The sequence below is a fragment of the Salvelinus sp. IW2-2015 genome, linkage group LG15 (assembly GCF_002910315.2).
Source record: "Salvelinus sp. IW2-2015 linkage group LG15, ASM291031v2, whole genome shotgun sequence".
In the NCBI taxonomy this organism is placed as follows: domain Eukaryota; kingdom Metazoa; phylum Chordata; class Actinopteri; order Salmoniformes; family Salmonidae; genus Salvelinus; species Salvelinus sp. IW2-2015.
In genome coordinates, this window is record NC_036855.1 from 20769905 (window position 1) to 20796758 (window position 26854).

General features: G+C 42.4%; 1 protein-coding gene across 2 annotated transcripts in view; it reads right to left on the bottom strand.

Annotated features, from left to right (window-relative positions):
- Positions 1-729: 729 nt before the first annotated feature.
- LOC111975091 (dedicator of cytokinesis protein 5-like) overlaps positions 730-26854 on the bottom strand; it is a 48947-nt gene continuing 22822 nt past the window's right edge. Inside the window, exons 28-51 of one of the 2 annotated variants that reach the window (XM_024003262.3) lie at positions 24966-25064; positions 24446-24616; positions 24215-24315; positions 23040-23098; positions 22610-22764; positions 22381-22466; positions 22106-22262; positions 21817-21857; positions 21644-21734; positions 21390-21509; positions 12244-12333; positions 10367-10471; positions 9809-9950; positions 9499-9580; positions 9336-9420; positions 9039-9125; positions 8674-8850; positions 6588-6671; positions 6350-6487; positions 5954-6129; positions 5514-5664; positions 5236-5386; positions 4904-5022; positions 730-4807 (exon numbers count right to left, since the gene is read on the bottom strand). In XM_024003262.3, the coding sequence (XP_023859030.1) occupies positions 4703-4807; positions 4904-5022; positions 5236-5386; positions 5514-5664; positions 5954-6129; positions 6350-6487; positions 6588-6671; positions 8674-8850; positions 9039-9125; positions 9336-9420; positions 9499-9580; positions 9809-9950; positions 10367-10471; positions 12244-12333; positions 21390-21509; positions 21644-21734; positions 21817-21857; positions 22106-22262; positions 22381-22466; positions 22610-22764; positions 23040-23098; positions 24215-24315; positions 24446-24616; positions 24966-25064 (2772 nt within the window). In that variant the 3' untranslated portion in view covers positions 730-4702. Of the gene's footprint in view, positions 4808-4903; positions 5023-5235; positions 5390-5513; positions 5665-5953; positions 6130-6349; positions 6488-6587; positions 6672-8673; positions 8851-9038; positions 9126-9335; positions 9421-9498; positions 9581-9808; positions 9951-10366; positions 10472-12243; positions 12334-21389; positions 21510-21643; positions 21735-21816; positions 21858-22105; positions 22263-22380; positions 22467-22609; positions 22765-23039; positions 23099-24214; positions 24316-24445; positions 24617-24965; positions 25065-26854 lie in introns of both variants that reach the window. The other variant, XM_024003261.3, reaches the window with a different exon arrangement.

Sequence of the window (26854 nt, forward strand, 5' to 3'; positions counted from 1 at the left end):
GTGGCCATGTGACGAAGGGACTGCAGGGAGAGTGATATCCTGTCCCCCAGTATCTGACAGGAAGGAACAGGCCATTAGCAGACCAGATTAACATGTAGCTAAATATCACACAGGCCCTACTGCAATAAACTACGCAATAAACCTCTCTCCCCAGCCCAGCCCACACTACTGTACAGAAACAAACTGCTTTCACATATGGGGAACATTATTGTGTTTTACTTAAGTCCACTTCAACATATACGCTAATGCTACGTAAAAAAATAAATGTTCTTCTCAATATAGAATATACAAATAAAGCATGAATATAACTGAAACAGAATCATATGTATAACATGCATAACCGATGGTATCACAATGAAATTACTGACAGACATAAATTCTCTCACTATTTACTGGAAAGAAAATTAGGCTTTGTGTGACAGAGTGAAAACGATCTCATTGTCAAACCATCTCAGCAGACGCTGAGGCCCTACATTATCATCGCATTTATCACAATTATTGATCAAAGAAGCTATAATGATGTCCCGCCTAGTGCCTATTATGTCCTTGATAAGAGATATAAGGGATGATAAAGGCAATAGATGAGTATAGGATAATGATTCTAAGAACTTCTGCTGACAGGTTAGAGGCTGAGAGTTTAGCCTTCTGTAAACAATACTTCCTTCATTTCAACTGAACATTTTACCTCATCAGCATACATATTATAACAAACACAAGTCACCAAACAAATAACATTTATTAAATTATTTATTTCTGTTTGGTCGGCTTTACAAGTTTTATTGGTCAAAAATGTATATTACATCTTCATGCTAGTACATAGCTATAAATCTCTTTACAAATATCTGTTCTGATCATTGTTAGAAAAACTCATACAAAAAGGTTAGTTCCCTTCGAAAATAAAAGATTCATTCTTGCACTATATAAATCAAACCTGTAATTTCTGAAGTACATCACATGCATGGATGAGCAATTCAGCAGACAAAAGGGAGCATTGCATAAAAAAATAAGACTGAATTTAAAAAAAGTATAGAATGTATATATTGATATGTATAAAGAATGTATAAAGTTTAAATGTTCACTGTTGAAAGTAGACAATATGTAAATGACCAGGTTTCTATCTGTCTAACTCAAATTGGTTGATGAGTGCATAACAATTAAATGTAAACCTTTATCACTGAAATAATTCAATTAAACAATGAATCAATAAAAGCCTCAAATGAAACTAGTAAATGCACCAGGACTTGGAAAGAAAAAACACATCAACTCTAAACAGATTATTGAGTTTGGACCTGGTAGCYGTTTTCACCACCTACATCCGACCAGCGATGGAATATGCTGCTCCAGTGTGGCATTCGGGGCTAACCAAGAGACACCATTGAGAGGGTCCAGAGAAGAGCAGTAGAGATCATCATGGGCAGACTACACCTCCTACTCCGATACATGTACCAATCTGGACCTACCATCACTCTACAGACGCAGGGAGTCTCAAGATCCTTCGCAATCCGATCCCTACCACCATATGCTCTAAACGGTCGTCTGTTAGTGTACACCTGACCCACTCCACAACTTAACTGATCCACTGCAGGACTGAGTGTCTCCGTTGCAGCGCCATCCCAGCCATTGTTCGCCTGCTTAACAGTTGATGATGAACATTATTTGTACATTTTTCATTGCCTACATCTGTTTTTTATTGTGTTTTAGTTAGTATTGACAATTTTTATTTTCAAATGTAAGTTGTACTCACATTCAGCATGTTGCTGCCATTTGTACAATGTTCTGTTGAAAAAACTGTACAAAAAACATTCTCTCTCTCTCTACCATAAATGAGAACTTGCTTCAACGAAATAGATTAAGCTGATTTGTATAGAAAGCAAGAGGTCAGGATACAAAGTAGTTTGTTCTTAAAAATAAAATAAAAAGATATACAATAAAATCAAATTGACATTAATTCAATCCAGTGCATGTCTCTAAAGAATGTGATATCATTGAGGTACTTGCATATCTTAGTGTGCTTACATCACAGAATTATGTAAGATCCCTACCTATATGTACATACTGTATCTACCTCAACTACCTCATGCCCCTGCACATCAACTCCGTACTGGTACCCTGTGTATATGGTCAAATTATCGTTACTCATTGTGTATTTATTCCTTGTGTTATTATTTTTCTATTATTTCTCTTTTTTTCTCTCTGCATTGTTGGGAAGGCTCCGTAAGTAAGCATTTCCCTGTTGTTAACAAAGCATGGGACAAATTACATTTGATTTGATTTAATGCATAGCTACACAGTATTATGAGTCAGTCAAGGTTATTCAATTTGACTTTATCTTAGACAAATACTACTGATTCTATGATTTGGGGAAAATGCCATTTTGATTAAAATCTCAGTTCCTTCAAAAAGGACTACTATGCATGTACTATGTACTGTGACCATGACGGGGTAATTAYAACCAAAACGTCAAGGGGCGGCATTTACTGTCATTTCAGGTCAGTGCTGACGCAACCATAGATGTAAACTATATAATCAACAACAACAGAATCAAAGCAAGTGCATGCTGAAACCAGTTGTGAATCACATACCACACATTCCCTGCCCTTGATCAGTAATAGTGATTCTAATGAAAAGGTTTTCACCTAGCTATATCACATAATAAAACATTAAAATGCAGTCATTGCCTGTGCTTTTTTGTGAAGAATGCACCGGAAATTATGAACAGTTCAGTGTGATTCTAACACATAATGACAAAAGACAAAATTGAAGCTTTGGTCATTCCCTTACCTAGCAGTGATATAAAATATATACAACAACATTTCAAAGTCCCTTGGGAAATGTGTTAAGGTCACCGTTATTACTACTTTTTCAGAAATACAGTTGAAGTCGGAAGTTTACATACACCTTGGCCAAATACATTTAAACTCAGTTTTTCACAATTCCTGACATTTAATCCTAGTAAAAATTCCCTGTCTTAGGTCAGTTAGGATCACCACTTTATTTTAAGAATGTGAAATGTCAGAATAATAGTAGAGAGAATGATTTATTTCAGCTTTTATCCATATTCCCAGTGGGTCAGAAGTTTCCATATACTCAATTAGTATTTGGTAGCATTTCCTTTAAATTGTTTAACTTGGGTCAAACGTTTCGGGTAGCCTTCCACAAGCTTCCCACAATAAGTTGGGTGAATTTTGGCCCATTCCTCCTGACAGAGRTGGTGTAACTGAGTCAGGTTTGTAGGCCTCCTTGCTCGCACAAGCTTTTTCAGTTCTGCCCACAAATTTTCTATGGGATTGAAGTCAGGGCTTTGTGATGGCCACTCCAATACATTGTCCTTAAGCCATTTTGCAACAACTTTGGAAGTATGCTTGTGGTCATTGTCCATTTGGAAGAACCATTTGCAACCAAGCTTTAACTTCCTGACTTGAGATGTTATTTCAATATATCCACATAATTTTCCTACCACATGATGCCATCTATTTTGTGAAGTGCACCAGTCTCTCCTGCAGCAAAGTACCCCCACAACATGATGCTGCCACCCCCGTGCTTCACGGTTGGGATGGTGTTCTTTGGCTTGCAAGCCCCCCCTCTTTTTCCTCCAAACATAACGATGGTCATTATGGCCAAACAGTTCTATTTTTGTTTCATCAGACCAGAGGACATTTCTCCAAAAAGTACGATCTTTGTCCCCATGTGCAGTTGCAAACCGTAGTCTGGCTTTTTTATGGTGGTTTTGTAGCAGTGGCTTCTTCCTTGCTGAGTGGCCTTTCAGGTTATGTCGATATAAGACTCGTTTTACTGTGAATATAGATACTTTTGTACCTGTTTCCTCCAGCATCTTCACAATGTCCTTTTCTGTTGTTCTGGGACTGATTTGCACTTTTCGCACCAAAGGACGTTCATCTCTAGGAGACAGAACGCGTCTCCTTCCTGAGCGAACTGACGGCTGCGTGGTCCCATGGTGTTTATACTTGCGTACCATTGTTTGTACAGATGAACGTGGTACCTTCAGGCGTTTGGAAAATGTTCCCAAAGATGAACCAGACTTGTGGAGGTCTATAATTCTTTTTCTGAGGTCTTGGCTGATTTCTTTTGATTTTCCCATGATGTCAAGCAAAGAGGCACTGAGTTTGAAGGTAGGCCTTGAAATACATTCACAGGTACACCTCCAATTGATTCAAATGATGTCAATTAGCCTATCAGAAGCTTCTAAAGCCATGACATAATTTTCTGGAATTTTCCAAGCTGTTTAAAGGCACAGTCAACGTAGTGTATGCAAACTTCTGACCCACTGGAATTGTGATACAGTGAATTATAAGTGAAATAATCTGTCTGTAAACAATTGTTGGAAAAATTACTTGTGTCAGGCACAAAGTAGATGTCCTAACCGACTTGCCAAAACTATAGTTTGTTAACAAGAAATTTGTGGAGTGGTTGAAAAARGAGTTTTAATGACTCCAACCTAAGTGTATGTAAACTTCTGACTTCAACTGTATGCTTGTTTCTTAGATATTCACAGGGCACATACACCACAAGAACCAGTTGGTTGGTTCTTACTTGTCGTAAGTATCAGCAATATAAATTGTTGACATGTAATTCTGAAGTACATAACAGGTATTAGTACTGGTCCTGTACTAGTTCTGTAATAATAAAGTGCTACAGTACCACAAAATAAACCAAGCCATCCCAGGCAGCAGGTGGAGGATCCTCACTGAGGACTGTGCTCGTAGGAGCCGGGGAACATAGACTTCCTGGTCTTAGGAGGAGGTGGAGGGGGCTTGCTTTCAATTTTCTGAGGCAGAGGAGGAAGGAACTATGGAGAGACCAGGGTAAAAAATAAACTTGTAAAATAATCTGTTTCACAATGTGCATTTTACAAAAAATATAGATGTTTTCAGTCTAGCGGTACCTCAGAGGAGTTTTGGGAGAGGTCAAACATCTCGTGGGGATGTTTTTTTGGTGGCATGGGTGGGGGTGTCCCAGGAGTGTCAGTGATGGCATCATTATCTTCAAGGAGAGATGAATAACCTGCAGAGAGAGAGAGTGACAAAACACACATATTTTAGGCAGCATGACATGTAAAACTGTGTGTGTACGAGGCATGGATCCAATACAGGGTTGATCTCTATGCCTGTGCAGTTGACTTTTTCTGTGTTCAGGGTGAACCGGTATGTATCTCTAAAAGGTTGTTTGGGATAGGCTGCTTTGAAGGTATCCTTTGTGCGTAGTTAAGCTACGTACTGGAGCTGCGAGYAGTGTGAGGAGAGGCTGGCAGGGGGCTGAGAGGGTTGCCAAGGCTGAGCTGAGAAGAGACGCCCTGGAACAGAGACAGGGTCATGCGACGGTCCCCAAACTGTAGGCTTTTGGGTCTCTGCTGCTTCTCTGGAAGGGTCTGCTAAGGAATGGAGTACAAAGATACAGCCCTCCTTGAAATCAGTCAAGTACATGGGTAATTACTTACATTCTCAAATTACACCTTTGTTGCCTTTGTTTATGAGCCCAAAAAACGTTTAAGTTACCTCATCTATGTCTGGCTGTCTCTCCACCAAAACCTGTGACTTGCTCACACTCCATTCTTTTCTGTTCTTTCGGCCGATCCGGTTGTCATCTTCCGAGCGGGACAACATCGAGGCCCGGCGATCATTGGCAGTGGCACGGGACAACAGTGAACTGATGATGGATATCAGGACAGATAGAGAAAGAGAGAGTGGGAGAAATGGGGGGTGGGGGGTGTACAGTTAGAGGGATTCATTGGCATGTGCAAGACTTCAGATAATGTCACACTGTGAAATGTGGAAAAGCACAGACAAATAATCCTTACAAACATAGCAACACAAATTGACCACCAGAGCAGCACAAAGAGAGAAACACAGCTAGGGAGAAGGGAGGAGGAGGGGGACTGTCTACTGAGAGGAGGAGGGAGAAGGAAGGAGTAAAGAGGAGGAGGTGAAGGACTGACTCCTGTGAGGAGGAGCGCCGTGAGGGTCCATCAGAGGAGGCGGAGCCGCTGGAGAGGCCTGAGGAGGTGGTGGAGATGATGGAGACAGTGGACATGCGGCGCAGGGTGGAGGACAGGATGTAGGGAATCACTACTGAGCCCACGCGACTCTTCTTCCTCTCAGTCAGAGAGCAGGGCTGGGACACACAAATGGGATTAAACATCATCAGGAAACTTGGCAGGGGATGAGTGGATTGACAGGCAAAACACTAGCAGCAATGGAGTGCCTAAAGAAAGATTTATATAATGTACACTCTGCTTTGAATGAGGGGAGTTTAATAGGGAGGCAGTCAGAGGAGCCAATAGCTAAAGTTGCCACCCTCTAACATTAAATTGAGTTTGCTGCTGGCAACTGACCAGGGTTATGACGCCGTAATGCTTCTCCACTCTCTCCCGCAGGTCAGAGAAACAGGTGAGCAGGCGATTGTGTAAGGGCTTCAGCTGCTCCGTGGATTTCTCCCCGTGGATCCGGATCCCATCAGCCAGGAGAGGGATCTGAGGGGAGAGGAGGAGGGAGGAGCCTCTGTTCTTACGGCATGTACTGCATGTCTAAGGTCAGGTTTAATAACAAGTGGAGAATGAGGATATACTGTACCTGGAGGGCAATAAGATGTTTGAGGACCTCAATGCTCTCAAGGTCCTCTGGGTGTTCATCTATGTAGGTGTCAGTGAAGAACGCCTTCAGAGAAAGAAAGGGGGTGAAATAAAAACATTTTTCACTGGGACATATGGTCATATGGTCACAATAAATAGTAGCTACCATAACAGAGCTGCCGCTTTCAAGGAGGCTTTTAAGAAATCCCGCTATGCCCTCCGACGAACCATCAAACAGGCAAAGRGTCAGTACAGGACTAAGAACTAATCGTACTACACCGGCTCTGATGCTCGTCGGATGTGGCAGGGCTTGCAAACTATTACAGACTACAAAGGGAAGCTCAGCCGAGAGCTGCCCAGTGACACAAGCCTACCAGATAAGCTAAACTACTTATATGCTCGCTTCGAGGCAAATAACACTGAAATATGCATGAGAGCGCCAGCTGTTCCCGGAAGGTCTATGTGATCACGCTCTCCGCTGCCGATGTAAGACCTTTAAACAGGTCAACATTCACAAGGCCGCAGGGCCAGATGGATCACCAGGACGTGTACTGCGAGCACGCGCTGACCAACTGAAGTGTCTTCACTGACATTTTCAACCTATCACTGACCGAGTCTGTAATACCAACATGTTTTAAGCAGACCACCATAGTCCCTGTGCCTAAGAACACTAAGGTAACCTGCCTAAATGACTACCGACCTGTAGCACTCACGTCTGTAGCCATGAAGTGCTTTGAAAGGCTGGTCATGGCTCACATCAACACCATTATCCCAGAAACCGTAGGCCCACTCCAATTTGCATACCACACTAACAGATCCACAGATGATGCAATCTCTATTGCACTCCACACTGCCCTTTCCCACCTGGACAAAAGGAACACCTATGTGAGAATGCTATTCATTGACTACAGCTCAGCATTTAACACCATAGTGCCCTCAAAGCTCATCAATAAGCTAAGGATCCTGGGACTAAACACCTCCCTTTGCAACTGGATCCTGGACTTCCTGACGGGCCACCCCCAGGTGGTGAGGGTAGGGAACAACACATCCGCCACGCTAATCCTCAACACAGGGGTTCCTCAGGGGTGCGTGCTCAGTCCACTCCTGTACTCCCTGTTCACTCATGACTGCACGGCCAGGCAAGACTCCAACACTATCATTAAGTTTGCCGATGACATAACAGTGGTAGGCCTGATCACCGACAACGACGAGACAGCCTATAGGGAGGGGGTCAGAGACCTGGCCGTGTGGTGCCAAGACAACAACCTCTCCCTCAACGTGATCAAGACAAAGGAGATGATTGTGGACTACRGGAAAAAGAGGACTGAGCACACCCCCATTCTCATCGACAGGGCTGTAGTGGAGCAGGTTGAGAGCTTCAAGTTCCTTGGTGTCCAAATCAACAACAAACTAACATGGTCCAAGCACACCAAGACAGTCGTGAAGAGGGCATGACAAAACCTATTCCCCCTCAGGAGACTGAAAGGTGCGTACGGCCCAGTACATCACTGGGCCCAAGCTTCCTGCCAACCAGGACCTCTATACCAGGCGGTGTCAGAGGAAGGCCCTAAAAATTGTCGAAGAAACCAGCCACCCTAGTCAAAGACTGTTCTCTCTGCTACCGCACGGCAAGCGGTACCGGAGCGCCAAGTCTAGGTCCAAGAGGCTTCTAAACAGCTTCTACCCCCAAGCAATAAGACTCCTGAACATCTAATCAAATGGCTACCCAGACTATTTGCATAGCCACCCCTTTTACACTGCTGCTACTCTCTGTTGTTATCATCTATGCATAGTCACTTTAAGAATTCTACCTACATGTACATATTACCTCAATTACCTCAACTGCTCTTTAATTACTTGTTACTTTTATTTCTTATTCTTATTTTTTTTTTTTATATGCTTTGTTGGTTCGGGGCTCGTAAGTAAGCATTTCACTGTAAGGTCCACACCTGCTGTATTCGGCGCATGTGACTAATACAATTTGATTCGATTTGAAAATAAGAACATAAGGTGACAAATCTTCACTGAAATGTGAGATAAAATTGGAAAGGATTTAACCTCCTACAAAATAATAGTGGAAGTCAAACCTTCTCGTAGTTGGTGTAGCCACCCATGACGGCAGGGTCAACAATGCCATTGAGCATCATGGAGAGTGGGTGGACTGACGTGGAGCTGTCACAGGCCTGCTGCTGCACCAGGTTACTGAGCTTCTCATTGGCCATCTCCATGGTTTCCACAGCATTCTGCAGGGGGCTGATCTCCTCCTGACCAATAGAAAAGCAAGGAGAGGTGAGGAGGCATTGAAGTGTAGAAGCCCAAATTGGTAGAGTAGGAACTATTTGCTATGGGTGGTAGCAGAATACTCAACTGTGTTTAGATTAAACATAGAGCACATGAACACCAGTAAGTTTGTCTTACTGTGCTTGTCATCATCATTACTGAGAGAACTTACAACAGAGATGGACTTCACTTCAAACCATTTGAGAATCCCTGGGAAGTAATAGGACGTGATGTAAGTTGTCCTCTCGATCCACATGGTCTGTAACATGAGGCAGAAAATATGCAGGAATGGTTAACACAGATATTTTGAGCAACAACCTCTTGTGTTTAACTGCTAAGTAAAAGAGCTAAATTCCTGAGTTCCTTAGCGATGTTCAAAGACAAGAGTGTTAGTATAAATGGAGGGATCTGGCTTTGTTGGGACTTTGCAGCATGGTGTGGCTGTCAAAGCTGTGTGAAAGGTACTCACTGCAAATTCATTGTCTGGGTTCTTTGCACCTTTCCTGAAGGGTCTGGAATACTGGAACTGGTCCACTTCATTGGTTCTGTAGTAGCTAGGAGAGGAAGAGGGACCAACAATGTAATGCATATGTAAGATAAATTAATCATACCACAAACTGTTGTGTCCTTACTTTAGAATCTGCTCAGGAACCCCCTTGTCTTTGAACTGGGTGGGCACAGTAAGGACTGGCTTGACTGTAAAACACTGGATGTCTGTGAAGAGCAGCTAAGGATAGGACTGTATATTATTCAAAAACTAAAACTAATCCCTAGTGCTATAGGTAAACAGAGACTGAGGCACCAGTGGATTACAGGTTCAAAACTGTGTCCTTGAGAAAGGTAAAAATGAACAATGTTTAGAAGCATTAACACCTATTAACATTTAAATAGCATTAAATAGCTGGGAGAACGAGGGCATGCTGCAAGAGGGCTAAAGGATACGCTGTCCTTGGGAGTTACAGATGTTGTCCCCAGGGGGCGCTGTGCTGGTCATCCTGGCGGCGTTTGGGAACTGAGACAGCAGCTTCAGACTGAAGTCCTCCAACCACTCGTACTCCTTACCACGGTAGATGAACACTTTGTTCTGAAGGGGCAAATCCATTCAAAGACAAGTATTCATTACCCCTTGACTTATTCCACATTTTGTTGTGTTACAGACTGAATTCAAAATGGGTTACATTTATTTTTACACACAATAATGACAGAGTGAAAAAAAAAGTAAGACATTTTTGCCAATTTATTGAAAATGTAATACAGAAAAAACTAATTGACATAAGTATTCACAACCCTGAGTCAATACTTTGTAGAAGCAGTCTTTTTGGGTAAGTCGTGAATACATCGTGAAACATTTATTAAAACAATTGACTATCATTTAATTTGATAGAGCYTGCCATAAGTAAAATTAATAAAAGGCACATTAACACATAATCTCTGGTGAATAAGACAGACCTTGAAATGTGCTATATAGGCTGAATTTAGGAAAATAGTTAATAATCTCACTCTGAGGAAAGTGGGGAATCCAAGGCCATAGTATCCCACAGCAAAGTATTCTGGCTGAGGCCGCATGGCATGCATTATATTCTCATAGAACTGGGCTTGCTGTTTCTGTGGACGACAGCAGAGAGAGTAACAAAGCCACAATCAGGAACACAGACAACATACAACATACTGTGGTATCTAATTACAACTGTAGAAAAAACAAACACAAACATGGTTCAGTGTGAAATTTAAGGATCCATAATGAACATAGATTGTCAGGCACAGTGTGACAGAACACCGTTTTTGTACCACTCCACTGCAGCGAAGAACGGTTGAATACCATAATGACACAGTATTTACAAAAATATGACATAAAATAGAGTATCACTTCATAATTCATTCACTATTACTTTCTAACGGCAGATGCCAGTATGTCAACCGGCAGTGCATGGGTGAGACTGTTGGCAGTAACTCTTATCTCTTCCCCATTTCCTCAACTTCTGTTTTCTGATGTAATTAATTGTTTTTTTCTTCAACTATTTGGATTGGGCTAGCTGAAATTACCTTCTGTCTTAGACAAGACATGGTTATCCTAGCTTTTGACAATGTATCTTGAACAATTAATTCGCATTGTATAGTGCCTTCAGAAAGTATTCATACCCATTTGATTTATTCCACATTTTGATGTGTTACAGCCTGAATTCAAAATGGAATAAATACATTTCTTTTCTCACACATCTACACACAATAGCCCAAAATGACAAAGTGAAAACATGTTTATACATTTTTTTTGCAAATTAATTGAAAATTAAGTACAGAAATATTTCATTTATATAAGTATTGACACCCCATGAGACAATACATGTTAGAATAACCTTTGGCAGTGTTTACAACTGTGAGTCTTTCTGGGTAAGTCTCTAAGAGCTTTGCACACCTGGATTGTACAATATTTGCACATTCTTAAAATAATTCTTTAAGCTCTGTCAAGTTTGTTGTTGATCATTGCTAGACAGCCATTTTCAAGTCTTCTCATTGATTTTGAAGACGATTTAAGTCAAAACTGTAACTAGGCCTCTCTGGATACTGAGTTAGGAAGGGCGTATGCATCTTTGTAGTGACTGGGTATATTGATACATCATCCAAAGTGTAATTAATAACTTCACCATGCTCAAAGGGATATTCAATGTCTGCTTTTGAAATGTTTTACCCATCTAATTTTTACCCAAAGACCTCCCTGGTCTTTGTGGTTGAATCTGTGCTGGAAATTCACTACTCGATTGAGGGACCTTACAGATAATTGTATGGATGGGGGTAATCATTCAAAAATCATGTTAAGTACTATTATTGCACAGAGTGAGTCCATGACATGTATTATGTGACTTGTTAAGCACATTTTTACTCCTGAACGTATTTAGGCTTGCCATAACAATGGGGTTGAATACTTATTGACTCAAGACATTTCCACTTTTCATTTTTAATTAATACAAATAATAATCTAAAACATAATTCCACTTTGACATTATGGGGTATTGTGTGTAGGCCAGTGACACAACATTTCAATTGAATCCATTTTAAATTCAGACTGTAACACAACAAATTAGGGAAAAATTCAAGGGGTGTATGTAATTAACTCCTAGCCTTTGAGAACACTGAAAAGCATGCCAGTATAGCATTGGACCTGGTCCTATTGAAAAGGCCTCACACTAAATTGGCAGTGGGCTATTGACAATCCCTCTCTTGCGATGTTGGTGAAGCCTTTTTTACCATGAAGAAACTAAGAGGATAATACTTTTTAGTTTTACTTTGCATGTTTTTAAAGAAACATCTATAATCAGTAGTGACAATATTTTGAATAAATCTCAGACTACAGCACGATAGCAGAAGATAAATCGTCTTACCAGCAGTTGGCTAATCTCCATGAAGTCAAACATCTGGTTCTCGTGCATCTTTGCCAGCTGTTTACCCATCTCAATGGCTTTCTCCCACATCTGAACAGACACATGCAGCAGTTGGTAAAAAAATGAATTAAATATCAACATGAGATGTGAACATGATCTAGAKATCACCATCTGTCCCTCACTAACACCTCTATTCAATCAAACCCAGACAGCAGGTTTCAGGGGTGATGTACTGTGGTAGGCACGTGTACCGATAGGCATCTACCTGTGCAGAGCACATGCCCATTTGCCATTCCAGTGTCCAAGGGCCCTTTTCGGTGGAGGTATAATTTCCTCACCATTTTGTCGTTGTTGTTCTGAACCCACTGCCCGCAAATAGTCGTTAAATAACATTTTATTTGTCACATGCGCCGAATACAACAGGCCCTTTCCCAACAATGCAGAGTTAAAAAGTAAGAAAAATTAGCAAATAAGAAAATCAGGAAATAGTAACACAATAAAATAGCAACAACGAGGCTATATACAAGGAGTACCGGTACCGACTCAATGTGCAGGGGTACGAGGTTGTTGAGGTAATTGAGGTAATATGTAAATATACACTAACGTTTAAAAGCTTGGGGTCACTTAGAAATGTCCTTGTTTTTGAAAGAAAAGCACATTTTTTGTCCATTAAAATAACATCAAATTGATCAGAAATACAGTGTAGACATTGTTAGTGTTGTAAATGACTATTGTAGCTGGAAACGGATGATTTTTTATGGAATATCTACATAGGCGTATAGAGGCCCATGATCAGCAAATCAAAACAAATCCAATTTTATTTGTCACATACACATGGTTAGCAGATGTTAATGCGAGTGTAGCGAAATGCTTGTGCTTCTAGTTCTGACCATGCAGTAATATCTAACAAGTAATCTAACCGAACAATTTCACAACATCAACCTTATACACACAAGCGTAAAGGAATGAATAAGAATATGTAGATAAAAATATATGGATGAGCGATGGACGAACGGAATAGGCAAGATGCAGTAGATGGTATAGAGTACAGTATATACATTTACATTTACATTTAAGTCATTTAGCAGACGCTCTTATCCAGAGCGACTTACAAATTGGTGCATTCACCTTATGATATCCAGTGGAACAACCACTTTACAATAGTGCATCTAACTCTTTTAAGGGGGGGGGGGGGTTAGAAGGATTACTTTATCCTATCCTAGGTATTCCTTAAAGAGGTGGGGTTTCAGGTGTCTCCGGAAGGTGGTGATTGACTCCGCTGACCTGGCGTCGTGAGGGAGTTTGTTCCATACATATGAGATGAGTAATGTAGGGTATGTAAACATTATATAAAGTGTCATTGTTTAAAGTGGCTAGTGATACATTTATTACATACATTTTTTATTATTAAAGTGGCAAGAGATGAGTCAGTATGTTGGCAGCAGCCATTCAATGTTAGTGATGGCTGTTTAACAGTCTGATGGCCTTTAGATAGAAGCTGTTTTTCAGTCTCTCGGTCCCAGCTTTGATGCACCTGTACTGACCTCATCTTCTGGATAATAGCAGGGTGAACAGGCAGTGGCTCGGGTGGTTGTTGTCCTTGACGATCTTTTTGGCCTTCCTGTGACATCGGGTGGTGTAGGTGTCCTGGAGGGCAGATAGTTTGCCCCCGATGATGTGTTGTGCAGACCTCACTACCCTCTGGAGAGCCTTACGATTGTGGGCAGAGCAGTTGCCGTACCAGGCGGTGATACAGCCCGACAGGATGCTCTCGATTGTGCATCTGTAAAGGTTTGTGACTGTTTTTGGTGACAAGCCAAATTTCTTCAGCCTCCTGAGGTTGAAGAGGCGCTGTTGCGCCTTCTTCACCACGCTGTCTGTGTGGGTGGACCATTTCAGTTTGTCCGTGATGTGTACGCCGAGGAACTTAAAACTTTCCACCTTCTCCACTACTGTCCCGTCAATGTGGATAGGGGGCTGCTCCCTCTGCTGTTTCCTGAAGTCCACAATCATCTCCTTTGTTTTGTTGACATTGAGTGTGAGGTTGTTTTCCTGACACCACACTCCGAGGGCCCTCACCTCCTCCCTGTAGGCAGTCTRGTCGTTGTTGGTAATCAAGCCTACCACTGTAGTGTTGTCTGCAAACTTGATGATTGAGTTGGAGGCGTGCATGGCCACGCAGTCATGGGTGAACAGGGAGTACAGGAGAGGGCTGAGAACGCACCCTTGTGGGGTCCCAGTGTTGAGGATCAGCGGGGTGGAGATGTTGTTACCTACCCTCACCACCTGGGGGCGGCCCGTCAGGAAGTCCAGGACCCAGTTGCACAGGGCGGGGTCGAGACCCAGGGTCTCGAGCTTAATAACGAGTTTGGAGGGTACTATGATGTTAAATGCTGAGCTGTAGTCGATGAACAGCATTCTCACATAGGTATTCCTCTTGTCCAGATGGGTAAGGGCAGTGTGCAGTGTGATTGCGATTGCGTCGTCTGTGGACCTATTGGGGCGGTAAGCAAATTGGAGTGGGTCTAGGGTGTCAGGTAGGGTGGAGGTGATATGGCCTCTCAAAGCACTTCATAATGACGGAAGTGAGTGCTAAGGGGCGATAGTCATTTAGCTCAGTTACCTTCGCTTTCTTGGGAACAGGAACAATGGTGGCCCTCTTGAAGCATGTGGGAACAGCAGACTGGGATAGGGATTGATTTAATATYTCCGTAAACACACCAGCCAGCTGGTCTGCGCAAGCTCTGAGGACGCAGCTGGGGATACCGTCTGGGCCGGCAGCCTTGCGAGGGTTAACACGTTTAAATGTTTTACTCACGTTTGCTGCAGTGAAGGATAGCCCGCAGGTTTTGGTAGCGGGCCGTGTCAGTGGCACTGTGTTGTCCTCAAAGCGAGCAAAGCAGTTGTTTAGTTTGTCTGGGAGCAAGACATCGTGGTCCGCGGCGGGGCTGGTTTTCCTTTTGTAGTCCGTGATTGACTGTAGACCCTGCCACATACCTCTCGTGTCTGAGCCGTTGAATTGCGACTCTACTTTGTCTCTATACTGACGCGTAGCTTGTTTGATTGCCTAGCGGAGGGAATAGCTATACTGTTTGTATTCGGTTATGATTTCGGTCACCTTGCCCTGATTAAAAGCAGTGGTTCGCGCTTTCAGTTTTGCGCGAATGCTGCCATCAATCCACGGTTTCTGGTTGGGGAATGTTTTAATAGACGCTGTGGGTACAACATCACTGATGCACTTGCTAATAAACTCGCTCACCGAATCAGCGTATTCATCAATGTTATTGTACGACGCTATGCGGAACATATCCCAGTCCACGTGATCGAAGCAATCTTGAAGCGTGGAATCCGATTGGTCGGACCAGCGTTGAACAGACCTGAGCACGGGCGCGTCCTGTTTTAGTTTCTGTCTATAGGCTGGGAGCAACAAAATGGAGTCGTGGTCAGATTCTCCGAAAGGAGGGCTTTATATGCTTCGCGGAAGTTAGAATAACAATGATCCAGGGTATTGCCAGCCCGGGTTGCGCATTCGATATGCTGATACAATTTAGGGAGCCTTGTTTTCAGATTAGCCTTGTTAAAATCCCCAGCTACAATAAATGAAGCCTCAGGATATGTGGTTTCCAGTTTACATAGAGTCAACTGAAGTTATTTCAGGGCCGTCGATGTGTCTGATTGGTGCGGGATATACACAACTGTGATTATGATCGAAGAGAATTCTCTTAGATAATGCGGCATTTGATTGTAAGTTATTCTAGGTCAGGTGAACAAAAGGACTTGAGTTCCTGTATGTTGTTATGATCACACCACGTCACCATGATGACGTATCCCGAGTGAGCCATGTTTCCGTGAAACAAAGAACATTGCAATCTCTGATTCGGATTTCATCTCCCTTGTTGTCAAGAGACTGCTCATTGGCGAGTAGTATGCTCGGGAGCGGTGCGCGATGTGCCCGTCTACGGAGCCTGACCAGAAGACCGCTCCGTCTGCCCCTTCTGCGGCGCCGTTGTTTTGGGACGCTGGCTGGGATCCGGTCCATTGTCCTGGGTGGTGGACCAAACGGAGGATCCACTTCGGGAATGTTGTATTCCTGGTCGTAATGTTGGTGAGTTGACGTTGCTCTTATATCCAATAGTTCCTCCCGACTGTATGTAATAAAACCTAATATTTCCTGGGGTAACAATGTAAGAAATAACACATAAAAAAAACTAAATACTGCATAGTTTCCTAGGAACGCGAAGCGAGGCGGCCATCTCTGTTGGCGCCGGATGTTCCTCAGCAACCATCACTCCTGTGTTTCAATGGCACGTTGTGTTAGCTAATCCAAGTTTATAATTTGAAAAGGCTAATTGATCATTAGAAAACCCTTTAGCACAGCTGAAAACTGGCCTTCTTTAGACTAGTTGATTATCTAGAGCATCAGCATTTGTGGGTTCGATTACAGGCTCAAAATGGCCAGAAACAAATAACTTTCTTCTGAAACTTCAGTCTATTCTTGTTCTGAGAAATGAAGGCTATTCCAGGCGAGAAATTGCTAAGAAACTGAAGATCTCTACAACGCTGTGTACTACTTCGTTCACAGGAATGCGGAAACTGGCACTAACCAGAATAAAAAGAGGAGTGGGAGGCCCCGYTGCACAACTGAGCAAGAGGACAAGTACATTAGTGTCTAGTTTGAGAAACAGACGCCTCACAAGTCCTCAACTGGCAGCTTCATTAAATAGTACCCGCAAAAGAAGAGGCGACTCCGGGATGCTGGCCTTCTAGGCAGAGTTGCAAAGAAAAAGCCATATCTCAGACTGGCCAATAAAAAGAAAAGAACACCGACACTGGACAGAGGAACTCTCCAGCATCCCGGAGTCGCCTCTTCACTGTTGACTTTGAGACTGGTGTTTTGGTATTATTTAATGAAGCTGCCAGCTATTTGCACTATTTAATGAAGCTGTAGCTATTTGATTAGCTGTTCAGCTGTCTTATGGCTTGGGGGTAAAAGCTGTTCAGGAGCCCTTTGGTCGCAGACTTGGTGCGCCGCTACTGATTTCGGTGAGGTAGCAGAGAAAACAGTCTATTACTTGGGAGGCTGGAGTCTTTGACCATTTTTAGGGCCATCCTCTGACACTGCCTGGTATAGAGGTCCAGGATGGCAGGGAGCTCGGCCCCAGTGATGTACTAGGGCGTACGCACTACCTTCTGTAACGCCTTGCAGTCGGATGCTAAGCAGTTGTCACACCAAGCGGTGATGCAGTCAGTCAAGATGCTCTCAATGGTGCGGCTGTATAACCTTTTGAGATCTGAGGGCCCATGCTAAATATTTTCAGCCTCCTAAGGGGCCAGGTCTCTGAACTCCTCCCTGTAGGCTGTCTCATCGTCATCGGTGATCATGCTTACCACCGTCATGTCGTTTGCAAACTTAATGATGGTGTTGGAGTCGTGGGTGAATAGGAAGGGACTAAGCACGCATCTCTGAGGGGCCCCAGTGGCAGATGTGTTGTTGCCTACCCTCATCACCTGGGGGCGGCCCATCAGGAAGTCCGGGATTCAGTTGCACAGGGAGGTGTTTAATCCCAGGGTCCTTAGCTTAGTGATGATCTTGGAGGGCACAACGGTGTTGAACGCTGAGCTGTACTCAATGAACAGCATCCAGGTGTTGATGTGAGTGCTATGGGGCGATAGGCATTTAGACAGGTTACCMTGGCGTTCTTGGGCACAGGGACTATAGTGGTCTGCTTGAAASATGTAGGTATTACAGACTGGGTCAGGGAGAGGTTGAAAATGTCAGTGAAGACACTTGCCAGCTGGTCAGCGCATGCTCTGAGTATGCGTCCTGGTACTCCGACTGGCCCTGCGGCCTTGTCAATGTTAACCTGTTTAAAGGTCTTAATCACATTAGCTATGGAGAGGATGATCACACAGTCATCCGGAACAGCTGGTGCTCTCATGCATGTTCAATGTTCTTGCCTTGAAGCGAGTATAGAAGGTATTTAGCTTTTGATGAATCATTTTCATATTTCAGATAGGTCTAGTTTGGGTGGATACTGGCTGTCTAAAGATAAGAAGCCAAAAATTGTGGGATGAAGATGTAACATATTCTGCCCAAAGTATTATGATATGTTTAAGGTAGAACTGGCCTACCTGGTTGGCAACGCGCACTCTGCAGGCAGGCTGCCCTTGAAATTGATGGCACGATACAGACAGCTTTTCCATCCGATCCTGCAACCTCCACTACAAGTAGGCTGTATGATTTTGCTTGCTCTGGACTCCAGAGAAGTGACATGATATATACCTACTTGATATTGGCTGCTAACATGAATGATTATCAGCTCCAAATGCAGGTGCAAAATGGGAGTTATTTCTGTAGCCTATCTTTCGTTTGGGAAAAATGCATCACCATTTATGGATGCAATGATAGGCTATTTTTGCGCATCGATTGTGTGTGCATGTTTGCGTGTGTGCACATGCATGTGTGTATGCGGGGGGTTGCAAGTTTTGTACAACTCCTTTTTGGGGTTAACTGGTATACATGATAGTGGCAACAAATGGAGTTGGGTTGATATACAGTACCAGTCAATGAAGCTCCAAATGCAGGTGTAAAATTGAGTTATTTCCGTAGCCTATCTTTCATTTGGAAAAAATGAATCACCGTTTATGGACGTAATGACAGGCCATTTTTGAGCATCGATTGTGTGTGCATGTTTGCGTGTGCTTGTGCGCACATGCATGTGTGTGTGTGGGGGGTTGCAAGTTTTGTACAACTCCTTTTTGGGGGTAACTGGGATACATGATAGTGGCAACAAATGGAGTTGGGTTGATATACAGTACCAGTCAAAAGTTTGGACACACCTACTCAATTCAAGGGTTTTGTATCTACCCACCGTGAAGCATGGAGGAGGAGGTGTGATGGTGTGGGTGTGCTTTGCTGGTGAGACTGTCTGTGATTTATTTAGAATTCAAGGCACACTTAACAAGCATGGCTACCACAGCATTCTGCAGCGATACGCCATCCCATCTGGTTTGCACTTAGTGGGACTATCATTTGTTTTTCAACAGGAAAATGACCCAAAACACACCTCCAGGCTGTGTAAGGGCTATTTGACCAAGAAGGAGAGTGATGAAGTGCTGCATCAGATGACCTGGCCTTCACAATCATCCGACCTCAACCCAATTGTGATGGTTTGGGATGAGTTGGACCGCAGAGTGAAGGAAAAGCAGCCAACAAGTGCTCAGCATATGTGGGAACTCCTTCAAGACTGTTGGAAAAGCATTCCAGGTGCCAAGAGTGTGCAAAGCTGTCTTCAAGGCCAAGGGTGGCTACTTTGAAGAATATATATCATATATTTTGATTTGTTTAAAAAAMAATTGGTGACTACAAGATTCCATATGTGTTATTTCATAGTTTTGATGTCTTCACTATTATTCTACAATGTACAAAATTGTAAAAATAAAGAAAAACCCTTGAATGAGTAGGTGTGTCCAAACGTTTTTAATGGTACTGTGTACTGAATAAAAATATTACAAAAAATGTAAGGCACTGCATGTCAGTGCTAGAGGCGTCACAACAGAACCGATTCCAGGCTGTATCAGAACCGGCCGTGATTGGGAGTCCCATAGGGAGGCGCACAATTGGCCCAGCGTCGTCCGGGTTAGGGATTGGCCGGGGTAGGCCGTCAATGTAATTTGTTCTTAACTGACTTCCCTAGTTAAATAAAGGTTAAATAAAAATACCTTCAAACAATGGACCTCAGGATTTCATCAAGGTATATTTGTGCATTTAATTTGCCATCGAAATAATGCAATTGTGTTWATAAATCGGTAGCTTATGCCTGCCCATACCATAAAGCCACCGCCACCATGGGGCACTCTGTTCACAACGTTGACATCAGCAACTCGCTCACCCACATGACGCCATACACATGGTCTGCGGTTGTGAGGCCGGTTGGAAGTACTGCCAAAATCTCTAAAACAATGATGGAGGTGGCTTATGGTAGAGAAATTAACATTAAATGATCTGGCAACAGCTCTGGTGGACATTCCTGCAGTCAGCATGCCAATTGCACGCTCCCTCAAAACTTGAGACATCTGTGGCATTGTGTTGTGTGACAAAACTGCACATTTTAGAATGGCCTTGTATTGTCCCCAGTACAAGGTGCACCTGTGTAATGATCATGCTGTTTAATCAGCTTCTTGATATGCCACACCTATCAGGTGGATGGATTATCTTGGCATAGGAGAAATGCTCACCAACAGGGATGTAAACAAATTTGTGCATAACATGAGAGAAATAAGCTTTTTGTGCGTATGCAACATTTCTGGGATCACTTTACATGTTGCACTCATATTTTTTTCATATTTTTGTTCATTATAGTAAAGGTGGCTACAGTATTTCTTACAATCTTCTATTTTGACTAGATTTGTGTTGTTCATTGTTAATAAGTGCAGCATTTATTACAGTTCAAAATAGTTTTGCACTGCTCACACAGTGGTTGAATCAATGTTGTTCCCAGTGGGCAGATTGTGCTGCTTTCCTCTCTTCTGTAATAACTGCTCAACGAGTTTGTGACCACGGTGCTGGAATTCTTTGAGCACATGCCCCCCAAAAGGTATGTGCATGGCCATGTACTGTGGTGAACAGTAGTAATCTGTAAATCTGGTAACCATGTTTGATTGAATATGGCCATCAGATTATTTTGTTGCAAATTCAACTGACACAAATATCTCTGGCAGTAGCTCTTGTGGTATGTTCAGGGGTAAGTAGCATAGGAGCTCTAACCCTACAGATGCGGTCAAATATATTGGCACTCTTGCACAATTCACTATTTCTTCTCAAATAAYTTGAAATTGAAAAAACTGATGGGGTTCACACGTGTTTTTGTTTGATTTACAACTGCACCCCAAAATAAATCTAAACTGAAAATGAGATTTTTCAGTTCAAAGTCATAAAATGGCCTTGATGATTCTCAGCAATGATCCTACTTGTGGTAAATTGCAGGTGCCTACAGGGTAAAAATAGCCATTCAACCAGTTTTGAAAAGAGAAAACAGAACATTCTGCTCCATTGCAAAGTGCAAGGGAGCCAATATACTGAACTTCATGTGAAGATCAGGGTTCCTAATAGGGTAACTYTAGTGAGGATGAGGGTGGGAACTCACTTTGCCCTTGTCCAAATAACAGATTATCTCCTGGAAGAGCCTCTCTTTGAGCTCCTGCTGGGTCCAGACATGTTGGCCGTCACCAGGGATCAGATGAGGTGCACAGGGCTTGTCAGACCACTGAGGTGGACACAATACACAAATTGCATTTAGTTTTCTAGTAATGTATGTTATAGTATGTTAACTGTAATTTTAGGGAAATATTCAAAAGACTGATGTTTTTATTGAAAGTCGAATTGAATGTTGAGTGAGACCTCAAGGAGTTCGGCATGAAGTAACAGGGTGTAGGCTGCCTCTGTGTAGTTCTCACAGACAAGGTGTAAATCCCTCAGCTTGTACAGATACCTGAGGACGAATTCAGTATTTTAGAGTGATATCTAACAAAATGGGATGCAAAGAAGACTATTAATTTATCCAACTGTCTCACCGTATGTAAATGTCTTCCCGTTTCTTCTCTTTATAGAAATTCTGTCACAACCAAAATAAAAACAGTGGTAAAACTCAGGTTTGGTTCAAATGTTTGATGATAACATTTAGTAAAAAATGAATTGGTTCAATGTAGAAACATAACATCTTCATATACTACTCCTCTGAGGTGGTGAATGTGGCTCAATCGTTCAGACTATATTGTGAGTTCCACATAAACCAGTCCAATGGATTAGATAGTGCCTGGTGAGCTCCCCTCTGCATCTTAGTTGGGTACTGTAAGGGCGTACCAGGACGTTGACGGTGCAGCTCATGCGGAGCTCAGGGCTCTCGTCATGTGTGATGGTGCGGTATGCCAGTAGCTTCTCCAGCAGACTGCTGAGCAGCAGAGCCAGCTCCTCCCCTGACTGATACAGGTATCTGTGCCTCCGGCAGTGCTCCAGTAGCCTACACAATACCAACAATGCAATATAGATAAATAGCCCTTATTTAGTTTTTGAATATGAAACTATGAGGTAATAAGAATAAGAAAAAGGCATCAGCCTCTGATTGGCAGGGTGCTTACGTTTTCTCCAGCAGGATTTTGTACTGTTCATCCCCACGGCCTCCCTCTACTTCCTGATCCAACTTGGTGATCAGTTCATTCTCAAACTGCATTTACAGGCAGACATATTAAAAACACATCACACATGCCAATGCAAGGATCAGTTCAGCCAAATAAAGCTGGGAAACTCTATTTGTACAGTTATACTGTAAAGCCAGACAGGCAACACTACCGTGGGCAGCTATCTCACCATGTCAAAGGTACGGCTGGGAGTGAAGTTGTGCTCACACTGCATCATGTCAAAGAAGATGGGGATGGTGGCTTTCCTAAGCTCTGGCTCAGGCACCAGGGTAGCCTCCAGGATGGGCCCCACCATGGCAGGGATGAATTTCATCTTGTGGGGGCCTGAGGGATACACACAGGATGCAGTTAGAAGCAAATGTTACACAGGGTTCATTTGAAAGGGCAATAAGCCACACTCCTTTTTCATGCAAACAAAAAGACAGTAAACTCATAAAGCTGTAAACAAAAAGCGGGCCACCATGAAACTAGGCAATAAAACAACAATGTCTAGCTTCTCTCCTATCAGAGCATGTTTCCACTGAACAGGCCATTCTGTAGACYTCTCTATTTGAGGAGTTCCTGTCTCACAGAGATAACAACTACCGGAAGGTACTTACCAAGATTATACCACATGTCTCTGATCTTAAAGCCAATGCTCTTCCTCATGTCTCCATACCTGTAACCACATCATAGAATGACACTACATGCAGTAGAGCATGAATACATATTTACTAACAGGAGCATTTACAGTGCATTCAGAGTATTCATACCCCTTTACTTTTCCCCAAAGGTTTTGTGTTGCACCCTGATCTACACATAATACCCCATCATGTCAAAGTGTAATTTTGTTTTTTGACATTTTTACAAATTAATTAAAAATGAAAAGCTGAATATGTTTTCACTCAAAAGTATTCAACCCCTTTGTTATGGCAAGCCCAAATAAGTTCAGGAGAAAAATGTGCTTAAAAAATCCCATAATAAATTCCATGGACTCATTCTGTGTTCAATAATAGTGTTTAACATGATTTTTCTATGACTACCCCATCTCTGTACCCCACACATACAATTATCTGTAAGGTCCCTCAATCGAGTAGTGAATTTCAAGCACAGATTCAACCACAAAGACCAGGGAAGTTTTTCAATGCCTCGCAAAGGGCACTGATTGCTCGATGTGTAAAAAAATTWAAATAAAAAGCAGACATTGAATATCCCTTTGAGCATGGTGAAGTTATTAATTAGGCTTTGGATGGTGTATAAATACACCCAGTCACTACAAAGATACAGGCGTCCTTCCTAACTCAGTTGCCATAGAGGAAGGAAACTGCTCAAGGATTTCACCATTAGGCCGATGGTGACAGAGCTCGCTGTTTTTTTTAAAGAATATTGGGCAAATATTGTACAATTCAGGTGTGCAAAGCTCTAGAGACTTAAGCAAAAAATACTCAAATCTTTAATCGCTGCCAAAGGTGTTTCTAACATCTATTGACTCAGGGGGGTGCATACTTATCTCATCAAGATAGTGATTTATTTGAATTAATTTATAACAAATATTGGAATTTTTCGACCACTTTGACATAACAGAGTATTTTGTGTAGATCGTTGAACAATTTTTTTTTTTAATAAATGTTAATCCTACTTTGTAACACAACAAAGGGTGGAAAAAGTAAAGGGGTGTGAATACTGTACATCAATTAAAATACACTGTGCAATTTGGATTTTTCTTGTGTAATTATTTATTTTGGGGAATTTAAATATTACACTCATACACAAAATAAAGAAGAAAAGGACATACTTGTTAAGTATTTTGTTCCGTTTCTCTTGAGAGAAGGATTCCAGCTGCAATGACTTGTGGGTAAGGAATGCCACAGTCAGATGGAAGTAGTTGTTCCATAGCTGAAGAGAGGAGAATATGATAAACATTTTGACATGGACAATGAGACAATGATTGAGTTAAGATTACATTAGGAGAGAGACACAGATGTCTTTTGTCCACCCCATTAAGAGGTGGAGACTTGAGACCCACCTGCAGCTCAAAGTGGGTCTGGTCTAGGAAGTACATGTTGAGGACCTCAGAGTACTGGTTGATGGCCCGCAGAAACACCCCAATCTGCAGAAGGTTCATGGTCATCCAGTCAGAGGGGAAAATGTTCCCCATCAGGTCCTTAAACATGATGAATGTCTCCATCAGGAAGTCCTGTAGTGGGCCAGGGAGAACAGTTACCTTGCCTGTACTGCAAGTACCTGGATTTATGCATCTTCATGTCTGCACAAACATGGGATTGTGTTTCTAACCAAGTCCATTGATTAGTAACAAGTTAAACTATGCGCAGCAGGTACCTAAGCTTTCCTCATTTTAGACCCACACACCTCAGTAAAGAAGCAAGGACAGGGAGATCCTCACATTGTTCCAAGTCAGTCCCATGAAATGTCTATAATCAATAACCACTTCAGGCGCAGTTACAAGCACCAGTGGTTGAATACCAGCTATCGACTGGATGACTCAGGAAGAGCCATGCCCAGGGCAGGCGGAGCGGACCACTTACAATAATGTCCTGTCTGGTCTTGAAAATACTTATGTAGTGGGCGTAGTGCATGTCATCCATCTGCTTCAAGATGGCAGTCATGCAGGCTAGGTAATGACCCTGGTATGGAGAAGACAGAGCATCAGTCACCTTAGCTGAAAAACTAGTTTAGGTTCCCACATACAGTACCAGTCAAAAGTTTAGACACACCTACTCATTCAAGGGTTTTTCTTTATTTTTTACTATTTTCTACATTGTGGAATAATAGTGAAGACATCAAAACTATGAAATAACACATATGGAATCATGTAGTAACAAAAAAAGTGTATTTTAGATTCTTCAAAGTAGCCACCCTTTGCCTTGATGATAACTTTGCACACTTTTGGCAAATGTATTTCCTTCTTAATACGTATTAGCCAATCAGTTGTGTTGTGACAAGGTAGGGGTGGTATACATAAGATAGCCCTATTTGGTAAAAGACCAAGTCCATATTATTGCAAGAACAGCTCAAATAAGAAAAGAAAACGACAGCCATCATTACTTTAAGACAAGAAGGTCAGTCAATGCGGAAAATGTCAAGAACTTTGAAAGTTTCTTCAAGTGCGTCGCAAAAACCATCAAGATGTCACGCCCTGACCTTAGAGAGCCATTTTATTTCTCTATTGGGTTAGGTCAGGGTGTGATTTGGGGTGGGCATTCTATGTTGTCTATTTCTTTGTTTTTGGCAGAGTATGGTTCCCAATCAGAGGCAGCTGTCTARCGTTGTCTCTGATTGGGAATCATACTTAGGCAGCCCTTTTTCCCACTTTCTGTTGTGGGATCTTGTCTTTTTGTGTTGCATGTGTTTGCACTACTAGCTTTACGTTCGTTGAGTTGTTTATTGTTTTTTTGGTGGAACATTTACAATTAAAGGAAAATGTACGCCTACCACGCTGCACCTTGTTCTCATTCCGACAACAGCCGTAACACAAGCGCTCTGACGAAACTGGCTCTCGTGAGACCCAGAGTTACCTCTGCTGCAGAGGATAAGTTCATTAGAGTTACCAGCCTCAGAAATTGCAACCCAAATAAATGCTTCACAGAGTTCAAGTAACAGACACATCTCAACATCAACTGTTCAGAAGAGACTGCGTGAATCAGGCATTCATGGTTGAATTGCTGCAAAGAAACCACTACTAAAGGACACCAATAATAAGAAGAGACATGCTTGGGCAAAGAAACACGAGCAATGGACATTAGACCAGTGGAAATCTGTCCCTTGGTCTGATGAGTCCAAATGTTTGATTTTTGGTTCCAACTGCCGTGTCTTTGTGAGACACAGAGTAGGTGAACGGATGGTCTCCGCATGTGTGGTTCCCACCGTGAAGCATTGAGTAGGTGTGATGGTGGGGCGATTTGCTGGTGACACTGTCAATGATTTATTTAGAATTCAAGGCACACTTAACCAGCATGGCTACAACATCATTCTGCAGCAATACGCCATCCCATCTGGTTTGCACTTAGTGGGACTATCATTTGTTTTTCAACTAGACAATGACCCAACACACATCCAGGCTGTGTAAGGGCTATTTGAAAAAGAAGGATAGTGATGGAGTGCTGCATCAGATGACCTTGCCTCCACAATTACCCGACCTCAACCCAATTGAGATGGTTTGGGATGAGTTGGACCGCAGAGTGAAGGAAAAGCATCCAACAAGTGCTCAGAATATGTGGGAACTCCTTCAAGACTGTTGGAAAAGCATTCCAGGAGAAGGTGGTTGAGAGAATGCCAAACGTGTGCAAAGCTGTCATCAAGGCAAAGGGTGGCTACTTTGAAGAATCTCAAATATAAAATATATTTAGATTTGTTTCACAATTTTTGGGTTACTACTTGATTCCATATGTGTTATTTTATAGTTTTGATGTATTCA